Below are 13,009 nucleotides of genomic sequence, written 5' to 3'. Positions count from 1 at the left end.
TACATTATTTCCTCCACTTTCATGAGTGCCAGGCTTGTAACATGTCCTACAGGGTTTCAGCAGATCCAAGCAGCCCTTCCTATACTTTTATTCTCCAACTATATTCTACTTTCTCAGGGTCTATTCTAGACTCTAAGCTTGTCAGTCCCAAATTACTTTTGCTGTGCTTGCCCTATTGAAAATGTAAAAGTTAATCCCTGGTGGGAAAAAAGCCTCCACCATGTAACTGGGTTGCTGGAGCACATCTCCAGCCCCTCATAGAGCTAAAGGAATACTATGTGCTAATAACTACATGTTGATTCACTAAACTGCTTCACATAGACAGTCCCTTGGATTCCAAACATGTTTAGAGTATACAATGCTTTCTGCAATCCTGATCTATGGTCCACCTTAATGAACCTATACCCACCCAAGCTATTACAAAACACTCCTTTTCCCCTTTTACATCACTCCATCCCTATGGCATTTCACCTGCTTTCCCATCCTCTGACCCCTTTCCTCTGTGGACTTGATTACCTCCCAGGGACAGGGAATGGGAAGAGCATAGCATTAGTAATTCCCCTTCTTTCCGCTGCCAAAGTACAGGGATTGCTTTCTTTAAAAGAGGACCACCCTTAACTAGCACCTTGTGATGGTCCTCTGCTTTTGTGCAGGGACAAAGTGTAAGTGGCCAGGGAATCCCCCTTTACCAACCCTAGACCCATCTTCTAATAGCTTGGGGATTAACCTGGCACCCTTGTTTACCCCACTCGAGGTCTCAATGTTAGGAAAGCGACTTCATCACAGTATCTGTGGACCTATAAAGCATAAATATAGCTGAGAAGAAACAGATCACAGTGAAAAGAGGATGCACCCATGGGGTTACATGTAGGTAGCAGATGTAGAAGAGGTAGCAAAGTTGGGTATGGAAGCAGGGGGAGGCTCAGAGGGGGAGAAGTAGATTGAGATAAGAAATTAGTAATTGGTAAGATGGTTCTTTGAAGAGTAGGATCTTCAGGTCTACCCAAAACTGTTGGATGGAGGGGACAGGTAATGCATCGTAACTCAGAGGGGATAGTTGTCTTCATTTTGTGAGGGTCTATAAAACAGACACTATATGCCCCTCTGCTACCATCAATAATGATGGTAAGATGTCTTTAATTTAATTGAGAGAGGAAGAGGGACTAATAGACTCCATTTCCAATGATGTACTTTCAGAAAAATCTATAGTGAACAGCCCATGGCCCTCCACTACATTCTGTGCGGGTGAGGACATTTTATAAATGGGACCTAAAGGGACATTCATCCTTACCTCATGGGAGGGCGAAATATGATTAATAGGGAATAGATTAGCTGTCTTTACTTTTTTATGGGAGGTAAAACCAATTCAATTTAAAGTTGATGCCTGTGTGTCTTTTAGATTGACAGTTGATACAGTCTCAACCCAGCTCCAAGTAGCAGTACAGCACTATGCAGAGAACCTGAATTGTAGTGGGAGCATCTCAAATACAATGTGCTGCACACAGAGCAAGCAGTATAGAGTGTGGAGTTTTCATTGGAACCAGATTCTTTTATATGGCATGCACTAGGGCGCAGGTTGCGAAGGTGCAATAGGGACAATATAAGACATCATACAGTACGGTTGTTATTTTTATTAATTGCATGTTTACATAACAGGTAGTTACAATTTTAGCCAAAGCAAGAGAGAAAGTGATCTGGCCAGAATTCCACACATTTTTATGTCATGTGCCACAGCCCAGAACAGAAGTCTGGTATTCTGTTTCCAAACATTGCAAATTGGTCAATAACCCACATGTCTTCCTTCTTGCTTAATATGAGCTGGCTTTCTTTAATACGTTTTGTCTCTTTCCACCATATGTATCCCGCCATAGATCATTGATATATAAGGTGAATGTCTATGCATCCATGTTTCTTGGTTATATGTGCCCAAATCTATGAAACCCAAACAAATTGCAGTCCCATTCTTTGATGTATGCATAACAGCCATGTAATATTGATTATTAGTTAGATGTCACTATTTGCACATCAGTCTTGAACTTTAAAGAACAGTATATGTGTATATGTGGTATATGTGGCCCTCCCCATATATGCTTCTTTATTTGCATACATGATATTTCCCCGTTATATTATTAGTTGGTGATTCTGGTTAAATTTTATTGTGCTTTCAATGATAATAAGAATCTATTAATCAATGTTTTTTCTAATAATATACTAAAGTCATCAAGTGACCTGTTTGTACAAATGAAAGAAATCACATTCAAAACAAGCTCAATAAATCAATGAGTCCGATACAAGAAATTGCTAAAACCAAAAGATGTGCCCTCGTTAATTCATAGCAGAAGAGGTAGCAGTGGAGAGAACAGCAACGCTAAAAGTATATTTATTTGAAAAAGTCAGGTTGTGTGGTTTAGCAGTGAAGGACTAGTTCAGGAATCAGGAAGTCATGATCGAAAGTTCAGGTGGAACCATTAGACCCATTATATTATTGTGAGCAAATCATGTTGTTTTTCTGGGCTTCAGTCATGTAAACATTCATTGCGTGCACCTAAGAATGGTTATGCTATAAGTATTGAAATCCAAGTTTTGTTGCATTACCTGAAATGCTGCCTTTGCTTTTTCAAGTTCAATATCTGAATTCAGGAAGGGCTCAAAGACAGACATGAAAATGCCTCCAGTTTCCAAAAGTAGGAACTGCTGCAGCATGTTGTTGTATGCAAAGAGAGCTAAAGCATCCCCTGCTCTTAAACAAATGTCCTGAAAAGGAAAAAAGACTAGTAATCACAGATTTGTTTTGAATGTTATTATTCTAGTGATAAATATGCAAGTGTGACATGACAGTTTATAAACGGTTATACCCATAGTGATATGCAAGCTGTCATATGGCTGAGAGAACACACAACTACTGACACCAGAATAAGTTTAAAGTGACTTACTAACCAAAAGTAAAACATAAGAGTATTGCATGGAAATTGGTTTTGGGTGGCCATGACAAAGATTCTTGGGAAACACAGTTCTTGAAATCAGGATTATAAACAAAGTACAGCAAATAAAAAGGCACCCAAAGTTCTAGATAGGAATGTCTACTATTTAATTCACTCTATCACTGAGTCTTTATCACTTCTGCTGGGCTCAATAAGGCCTCTCAAGATTTGTCAGAATTTGGGGCTTTCCACCTTTGTCAAGCGTTCTAAAAGGTCCTTCAATTCACTGGGGCTCTCATTTCCTCTGTCCAGTACTCAGGGATATGATACCCTGCTTACCCTGCCACACCGAGGGATAAAATACCCTGCTCACTAGTTCGCACCCAGGAATGTAGTGCCCTGCTCATTAGTGACTGGTTGGTGGATGGAGTTGGAAAAATGGGCGATGGAAGAAACTGAGGCATGGGAAAGAGCGCTAAGCGAACAGAAAGCGGATTTGGGAATGGACATTCAGCGGTGGGTAGCGTTAACTGTGACTTTATTTACATGCAATGATGATGAAGAGGCCACACATGCGAAATCAGAGGTGATAGATACATAGCGATCAGAATTGCATATATTGGTATACTATGTACAGGCTGAGTTGGGGAGGGATTGTAGTAGAGGTAGTTATAAAATGTGGATAAGATCAAATATGCTTTATAACATAAACTTTACAGAGGTCATTTTACTGCTATGTTTCCCCTTCAATATACCAGGTACATTTTTCTTTTTTCGGTTTGACCATTTCGTTATTAATACAGCTGACTTTGTAGGATTTATTTTTAAATCATTTAAATTCGTATAGACTTCTAAATGCTCACACCAGAGAGAATACCACCCGCTAGGGAAGAAAGGCCCAAGTAGATCTTGTAAGGATAACAAGTTTTAATCTCAAACGCAGATGAGAGCAACAGCAAAGAACTCTGCTGCCAAGAACATTCAACCGAAAAGAGGTACAAGCAGAAACATTTAAAGATACATGGCGTCATAATGACGCAACGACATACAGTAAAACCCTGCGTGGCTGATTGGATGGACCCTATACATATTCCACCTTTACTCATAACAGGTGCTGGTCTATTGTCTCAGCCCAGTCCGTCCGACTTCATCACATAGGTGCTGCAGGGTTCATCTTCTTCTCACGTCGAAGGTCAGAAAACAAATTAATTATACCCCTACCATCCAAATATTTTATCACTCATGCTGTGCACTTGGCAGGCCTTAAGACATTCACAAAGGAGGTTCTGGGGCACTCTAACCTTCACACACACATTTCACTCACTCCCCTCCATGCCATCCAGCTCCAAGGTCTCCACCCTCATTTTGAACTATAATGTATCCGTCTCAGCACTTCGTAATACAAATCAAGCGATTGTCGCTTCAACGATATGCCCTGTCCGTCCTCTTTGAACATTTTAGGACTTGTTACTTTGGGGTTGCTGGTCAAAGGGCACCTGGTGCCATGGAATTCGGGGATCTTAAGGTTTAGTCAGTTACATGGGCTATAACTCGTGGTCACCCAGGAATGGGCCGGGTCATGCTTTGGCCAGTGTGAGATAACATGCACACCAGGCGCCGGTCTCTGATCGCGGCCTTGTAGGGCACATTCCTCTTGGGTAAAAAACACATCTTCGCAACACTGTTAGAACAACTAATAGACGTTGTGGCGGTTGGGGGTGTTAGCTGTCCTCATGGGAGCTGAGGCATGGCTGGGGATTTCTGTGGTCTTGTGAATTTGGGCATAGGACATGCAATGCCGCATTTACCACGCAGGCCTTCCCTCCTACCTATGATTATTAATATCTACGCAAAAATAGCAATGCTGCCGTCCCTCTTACCCTCCCCCTGGCCCATCACAGTGCCTCAAATGCATCATGCCTCACTTTAAAGCGCCTATGGGGGGTGGAACAGGCTGTCCCTTTCCCAACAGTCCCCCTTTCGCTACTTCTACAGTAACGAACTTTGGAATGCTTCAGAGCTCCCGTTCTCCCATTTCTGCATCCACATATGGCTAAGTCCCCTTTATTAGCACCCAGGCCCTACAGACTGATCGCAAACTTTCTCCCCTACGCGCATACTCTTCAGGCGAGAAAGTCATATATATATATACACCCCCCCCCCCCCACTCCCTTGCCAGGTCCACCCAAACCTCTGTCTAATTTTCTGGGTCGGGGTGGGGAAATAATGGTGTGGTATAGAGGATCAACTTAATCTCCATACAGAATGGGGAACATTTCATACTTCGGGCCATCCTTTAAAATATGTTTGTACTTCAATATCTTTTGTTCCGCGGGGTGCTTTTGGAACCCAAATTGATACCATCATTATTGCACTATCAGGTGCCACAGTGGCACAGCATCCAAGAACCAGCTGACACGTGCAGAAAATGACCAGGATGAACACAATGATGGGCATTAACATCTTCACAACCGCTCTGAGCCACGACGGGGCCCAGTTAAATGCCATAGTCAGCCAATCACTGTCTTGTATTCCTCTCTCATGCGAACACTCAGGCTATGGACAGCTGCAATGACGTGGGATAGTGATGCGTTCTCTGCATCCTTGGAGGCACGAATGTACAGCAGGAATCGCCAAATTCTTTCCAAACCCCACCTTCCATCGCTGTTAACATGTCCAGCATGTAACGATTTTGCATTGTCATAAATCTCAATGCCCCCAACTCGACCTTGATCACGTTGAACCCATTCTATGTGTCGTTCGCGAGCTGGACCAGTTCCCACCTTACTATTTGCAACCATTCAGCATTCGCTGTGGCCTGCACTCCCGACAAGACTAAAGACGCAAAAAAGGATTCTGCTGAGCTGAAAAGCCTGTATTCTTCTGGTATTTCAGCAAGCAATGTAGAAGAGTATTTGATCTTTTCATCCTCTGCGGTTGTTGGAACTGTCATTTTCCTAGTCGGATTCGGTGCTTTTCTGTGGGTACCAAGCTCTTATCTTAATTTTCGACAGTGGGGAAACTCGTTGGTCCCTCTGCAGGCAGTGCTCTCCCTTCAGGTGTTCTTCTGGGATTACTAATAGTGCTCATTGCAATGTGGCCAGCGAACAACAGCCACTCCATGATGGCGGGAGGTGCAAGCAAGCTTGTCAGCCGTAGACACAGTAGTAATCTATCAGTGCCACTGTTCCTTTCTTCATGTCTGTGATCTAGAGAGTCTTATTGCAATGTTCATTTGTGCTGACAAAGACTGTACCTTTCCTGTGGAAACAGAGTCTATATTGTTCTTCCTATGCCCTTGCAGCGCCTTTTCCATTGTTGCAATCCACATCAGCTTTACGATATGCTCTGTCAAGATTTCTGTACATAAAGTGTCTACTTGCGCTATCCTTTCCTTGCTATATGTTACCAGTCCCTCTGCCAAGCAAGGTAGCGTGATGTCCTGCCAGTTGTTATTGACCTGTTTCCGCCCTTTCACCATCAGATAGCGTAGCTCCACACACTTGATGTTTTTTGGGTCTTCAATGCACTTTACAAAATCTGGGCCCACCATTTGCTGTTGCACACTATGGGCCTCATTACGAGCATGCCGGTCCGGTAAAAACGGTGCCGGTAAGACTACCGGACCGGCACACTCCGAGTCTGTGAGCTGCTTGCCACCCCCCCCACCAGGTCAGACCTGGCGGGCGGGACAGCAGCCACTAGCAGACTTTCACAGAGGCAATGGCACTGTTGTGTATGGTGCCAGTGCCTCCATGTTCCCCATTCACATTGAGTCCCTCGAATGGGAATGGGGAATACCATTTTTCTGGCGCTTGACTTCCCGGACCGACAGTGTTATAATCCCCCGATGATACCAGCAAGCCAATCACAAATCGGGCGGCAGCCTGCGGGTTTTACCAGCACGGATACCACCAGAGTTGTAATGAGGCCCTATGTGCCTGGAGCGTTCCTTTTATCCTGCATAGCATAAGACGAACTATAATTGGGACTGCTTGCGGTACCAACACCTTGGGAGCCCCTGACACGTGTGGAATGAGTGAACACATATAAAAGCTCCCATTCACAGCGTTTCTCCTCACCACTCATATCAGAGTACCATGAGTTAGTGAACACGGGGTGATGAATATTCTCAATCACATCAAAACCCAGCCCTTGATACGTGTCATACTTTTGTCTTACTTCTCTTTTCATTCTTCTGTACACATTCTCAGGGATGGCCGCTTTAGCAGTACTATTGGAAATAACATTTTATCGTTTCATAGTGGTAGACAATCCTCTACTTGTTACAAACAGCACATTCTCTGTTTCCCCCACTGACGTATCATGCATATTAGAGTCATTAAATTAATTTCCATTATTTTTAATAGTGTTCACATGAGTGCTAATATATGTAAACCCACTTGTATTATTAACATTTATATATATCGTTCCATTTGGATAATATACAATCTTTTTACCCCCTATATCCTCCTTCATAGGACCTCCCCCTATAATACTCTCCACAATACACCCCTAATAGCAATATCACACACAGTCCTCCAGCAAGAACTGATCCACAATAATAGATATAGGTCCACGTTAATCTCATTCGTGCATCTGTGCCTCGGGTCCCTACTTAACAAATTATTTACATTAATTACGTCCATCATCTTCTTTCCTGAAATAGAAGCACAGACACACACGACAACGAAAAGGGAGAAACGTACATGACATACTTTGTACACAAAAGAAGAAGGAACAAGAGAAAAGGGAAGGAAAGAGAAAAGAGAGGAAGAGAGACAGAGAAAAAAGAGAGATAAAGAGACAAAGAGCAAGAGAAAGAAAAGGAAGAAAGAGAAAAAGAAAGCGCTCCCAGAAAAAAGAAAAATATGGAGCTAGCAGCTGAGCTTTGGCCTGCCACTTGAGCGTGCCACCACACCTGTATCACCCTGGGACAGGCCAGTGAGATAGTCAGGGTACAAGTACTGTTACCCCTCATTTTATGATACCTGATGCACCAGTGTGTTCTCTGGAGGTGCCCTATGAACGTTAGAGAGGTGGACCCAGTAGCGCAATTCCTGGACTTTCACTGCAACGGGAGTACAGAACACCACCTCATAAGGCCCTTGGAACCAGTTTGGATAACTTAGTTTTAAGGATCCCATGTATTCTCTCCACAACACAACACCATTGGCCTGTGGGTGATAAATGAAACACATCCGATGCTTGATGCCAAGTAGTGCTGTAACGTGTTGAAATAATGCATTGAAAAAATGTGTGCCATTATCTGACCTTAAAACCTTGCACACACCCCATCGCAGGAAAACTTCCTGCACTAAGAATCTCGCAGCACACCTGGCATTTGGATGTGCACATGGCCCTGCTTCCACCCACCGTGAGAAAGGACAGACCACTATGAGGTACCTAGATCCATTACAACACTCGCCAATATCAGCGTAATCTATGTGCAATTCACGGAACGGCCCAGTAGGGTGGGGCTAGGTGCCCCGTAACATCTGTAGTGTCAGACCTGTATTGAAACTTTGACACGTAGTGCAATGTATGACCATTTCTGTAATGCTTTCCTGGATGTTTGGTATAAACCAGTCCTCCTGAATATCTGCTATGTGTTGCTTTGAGCGGTAAGATGGATAATGTAACTGTTTGAAGGCTACCGCTAGCAGCTCCTGGGGCATTACTGTCTTCCCAGAGCTCTCTTGCCTCCATAACAGATCTGTCGGGGATTGCTTGCAACCACTCCGTAACCACAACTCTTTCTCCCTTTCAGGTGCCATTCCAATGCTGTGTAAGATCCTGGATGCTCACTGACTGGTGGGGTAGTCACAACATACTCAGCGGGTATTTCAATTGGGCAGATACACCACCGTTTTGGCTGCCGCATCGGCGGCTGCGTTCCCCATTGCTATGTCATCTGTCCTGTTAGTGGGGGTGGCGCACTTGACGACTGCCACAACAGATGGCTGCGATACCACTTCCATCAGCATTTATAACAGTGCTGCATGCTGCACTGGGGATCCATCCGCACACCGAAACCCCCTCCTCTTCCAGCGGGATACACCGGCATGTACCCTTGTTGTAACGTACGCCGAGTCAGAATATATTGTGACATGGCACCCTCGTTACGCTCTCATTGCTTCTATGAGCGCCACAAGTTCTGCCACCTGTGCAGAATAATGCATAGGCAACCTTTTCATGACCACCGTCTTGTACCCCCCTTCCTCAAGTCGTACCACCGCTGCCCCTGTCTGCCTCTGCCTATCCTCCTGATCAATTGTGGAAGACCCGTCAACAGAAATGATCTCACCCTTTGGGAATGTCATCCTCCTCACCCTCATATATGGCACAGTTGTGTGCCGTCAAAGCCTCTGTAGTAGGCATGTGCGTCAAAAAGGTAGCAGGGTTCACGGTTTTACACCTAACCACATGAATATGGGGATATGAGAATTGTGGGCTCTATGACAGAACACTCCTGTGCTGAGCTCGGTTTTGTTCTGATCGCCTTGTATTGTTCTGTGCAAGGTCACAGGTGTGAAAAGGTGAACCCAACACCTTTTGTAATGAAAATAGAAGGATTTCCTGGTTACCCCACAGCAAGTGATTTGCATAGAATCTTGTGAGTACAAGATTTGCACGCTGGATGCAGTGTGTTAAGGTGTGTTTTTTTATTCATAAAGAAGACACGTAGTCTTGAAAGTGTTAAGCTGACACGTGTTTCAAACCCGAAGGTTCTTTCTCAAGGCAGGTATGGTAATAAGGATCTTGGATTAGAGAAAGGAGGTTGATTTGTGAATAGCCGTGTGGCAGAAACTTCAAGGGTTCCATTCCTTCGCAGCATTCCTGGTGAATACTTTGGCATTAGCCATGAAATCCTAAGAGTGCAACCCTTGACATGAGGGATCAGAGGGCCCTCGGCGAATCAGTACGCTGTGTATTGAGTAGGGATGTAACGGCATTACGGTATACCATTAAAGATACCGTGAACCACTTAATTGAACAATAATAACCGTGACATTGTTTATCCCGATATACCGTTCATACCGTTAGGTGTGCTTTTCAATCCAATTTTGAAAGGCTGCAGTAAGCAAGTTCTGCGCAGTCTTGGTCTTGCACTGCTAGATGTGCCGTCTGCCAAGTAGTTTCAGTTTGAGCAGTTTTTAATGCCATTCCATAAACCACACGTGCTTGACACACAATCAACATGTTAGCAATAGGAAGAATAAATACAGTGCCAAGAAGGAAAGGGGTTTACTTTTTTTTTTTTAAAGCGCTCACACAGCCCCAGGGCATTGAGGCGCTGTTAAAGAAATTGTTTTTGGGGCGTGGCTTGGAGCGCCAACGATGTGGCTGCTCCCCTGAGGCCCGCCGTGCGAAGCCCGCCGTTTCTGGGCCCCTAATGCGGCTCCGCGCCTCGATACCGGAGCCCAGCTGATCCCAAGGACGTCGGAGGACCTGGGGCCCATGCAGGCCGAAGCGGAGACCATGACGCCCGACGGGGACGAAGTTATTCGCCCCGGTTCCCCGAGCCGTCCTCAGCAACGACTCCCTAAGATGGCGGCCGGGCTCGTCTCTCGACCCAGGAGGGCGGGGCGAGCCTCCTGAAGCCGCATCCGGACGCGGCTTAGCTCCTCGAGCGCCCGGGGCGCGGCGGAGCGACATCAGCACCCCCGGACTTCTCCTCCGGTGGTCTCCCCGAAGCGACCCTTGCACAGCTGCGCCGCCCGCGGGGGGCCCCCGCGTCCCGCACTACCGCTCCAGGCCTGCACACGACTGCCTGACGAAGAACGGCACGGACGGTGCCCATCAGGTAGGGGTTGCTGGGGGTGAGGACCCCTCTGAGGCCACACGGGTGAAGCCCTCCGGACCTGCCACAGCGCCTGAGGTGGGGGCCGCGCCATCACCACCCTCCCCTCCTCCGCCCTCCGGCGGGCTCCTGCCTCCACTCCTCTCTGCCCAAGACCTAGAGATCCAGACCCCATACGCCGCACTCCTGGGGCGCCCCGGCCCATACCATCATCTGGGGCCTCCGCTCAGGCCCGGGACCTGGAGGTCCCCTCCCACTACCATCCCCACTCACAGCTGCAAGCCCCGAGGAGGGCCTGACCAACGCCGCCCACCTGGAGCCCTGGCCCGGGGCCCTCTCTGACGCCCCCCGAAGCGCCTAGGCTAACCCCCGGGCCTGGCCACACTTCCAGCCCGGGCTATCCCTGACTCCGGAGGGGTAGCCCCCTTCAGCCTCGGAAGCGACCCGACGGCGTATTTCCTGGGGCGCCCCGGCCCACTGCATTACCCGCTCTGTTCTCTCTGGCCCAGTCCCAAGTGGGCGCACATCAATCTATCTGCCCACCGGATCCTTCGCCCCACTCATTTGCCTACCACCAAGACTTGGAGAGCTCACCCCCTTGTCTGAAGCCACTGTGCACCGGCCAAGCTTGGAACCAGCATTCCCTCTCCGCAATCAAGAGCCTTGACACTCATCCACAGGGTGGGCCTTCCAAACCATCTCCCCACCCACGATTCGCCAACATGTCGAGACAGTCGAAAGTTATTAAAAACGTGGACATTGCTACCATGCTCACCGCTCCTGACAAGGGAAAGAAACCGGACTCAGTTACCCCCACCCCAATGATCTCCCAGGAGGTGGGTGACACCCCAGCTACCAGAGGTGATCTACTGGCGTTTATGGCAGACATCAAAGCCGAGTTTCGGTCCTGCATGTCGGAACTCACCTCCAAATTGGAACAAACGGACCACAGGGTGACCGAAGTGGAGCAGAGACTGAGTGAGATCGAGGATCGCTCCCAAGACCAAACAGCTGCCATGGGAGATATTCAGCAGACAGTAAGAGCCCTCCAAGACAGGTGCGAAATCCTCGAATACAAACAAGAGGACCTGGAAAACAGAGCTCGTCGGAATAACCTCCGAATCCGGGGAGTTCCGTCCTCAGTCCCCGACCAAGATCTTGCAGGCTACATAGGAGACCTCTTCCAAACCCTCCTCCCACAACTAGATAAATCCCAACTGCTGCTGGACCGGACTCACAGACTGCGTCCGCGTCGGGGAGTAGACTCCGACCAGTCCCCGGATGTCATTACGAGAGTTCACTATTTCTCCACAAAAGAAGCTATCTCCGCTATCAGTCGGTCCGGAGATGAACTCTCCTTTCAAGGTCACCCTCTTCAAATTTATCAGGATCTCTCCCTCTCAACCCTTCAGAAAAGAAGGGCTCTCCGACCTTTAACCCTCTTCCTCCAGGAGCGTAAAGTCAAATACAGATGGCTCTTCCCCACAGCATTGCAATTCTCTTATAATGGCTCCCTCCGGAGAATATCCCACTTAGAAGATGCCGCTAAAATCATGCAGACGTCCTCCTCCCCTGAAGGAGCTACCTCCCCGGACTTGGAAGCCTCGGGGAGCCCTACGTCAGCCCTCCCTCCCCAACCCAGGCGTCCTCCATGGTCCAAGGCCTCCCGAAGCAGGAGAAGATAGCCCGAGTCCGAGCGGCCCTGGGTGTCCTCCGCTCCTCCGGCATCCCGGACGCCCAACGCCCTTTCAGCTAAATTCAGAAACAGTAACTCCGGCCCAACACAGTCCTACGTTCGCCCAGCGCGGCGGGCTTCCTTCACGGCCTATGCCCCCCCTCCAAGGTCCGCTCCATCTTAGAGTCCTTGGATGCAAACGTTACTTTGCCAGATACGATTGGCCCTGTTGGCCTGGGGTGGGGTTACACCCACAATGTTTCCCACCCCGCTAGTTAAAAAGTTGGCCTCCCGTTGGGGGCCTCTGTTAAAACTGCAAGTGCGGTACAGATCACCTCTACACCCTCTACACGATGGCAGCTAATGGACAACCTGGAGTCCCCCCTCCGTCCCCCAAGCAAGGAACCTCTGGCTCCCCGATCCCGGAACACCAGACGCTGAGATGCCTTTCCTGGAATGTTAACGGACTCAACTCTCCCCCCAAGCACAAATCGATTCTCCAGAAGCTACAAGATGAGGAGGCCGGTGTGGTGTTCCTTCAAGAGACTCATCTCCTCCCGGCAGACTTTGGCCGGCTCCGATCTAGCATGTATCCACGCCAGTTCTTCG

At 47.6% G+C, this 13,009-nt stretch overlaps 1 protein-coding gene across 2 annotated transcripts in view; it reads right to left on the bottom strand.

Moving 5' to 3' along the window:
- Positions 1-13,009, bottom strand: part of ANKAR (ankyrin and armadillo repeat containing) — a 1,891,262-nt gene that overhangs the window by 394,613 nt on the left and 1,483,640 nt on the right. For both annotated transcript variants that reach the window (XM_069615641.1, XM_069615642.1), the window contains exon 20: positions 2,596-2,754. In XM_069615641.1, the coding sequence (XP_069471742.1) occupies positions 2,596-2,754 (159 nt within the window). The remainder of the gene's footprint in view (positions 1-2,595; positions 2,755-13,009) is intronic.

Source organism: Ambystoma mexicanum, chromosome 9, assembly GCF_040938575.1.
Source record: "Ambystoma mexicanum isolate Mex_15411 chromosome 9, UKY_AmexF1_1, whole genome shotgun sequence".
Lineage (NCBI taxonomy): Eukaryota > Metazoa > Chordata > Amphibia > Caudata > Ambystomatidae > Ambystoma > Ambystoma mexicanum.
This window is presented reverse-complemented; position numbering and strand designations above follow the sequence as displayed.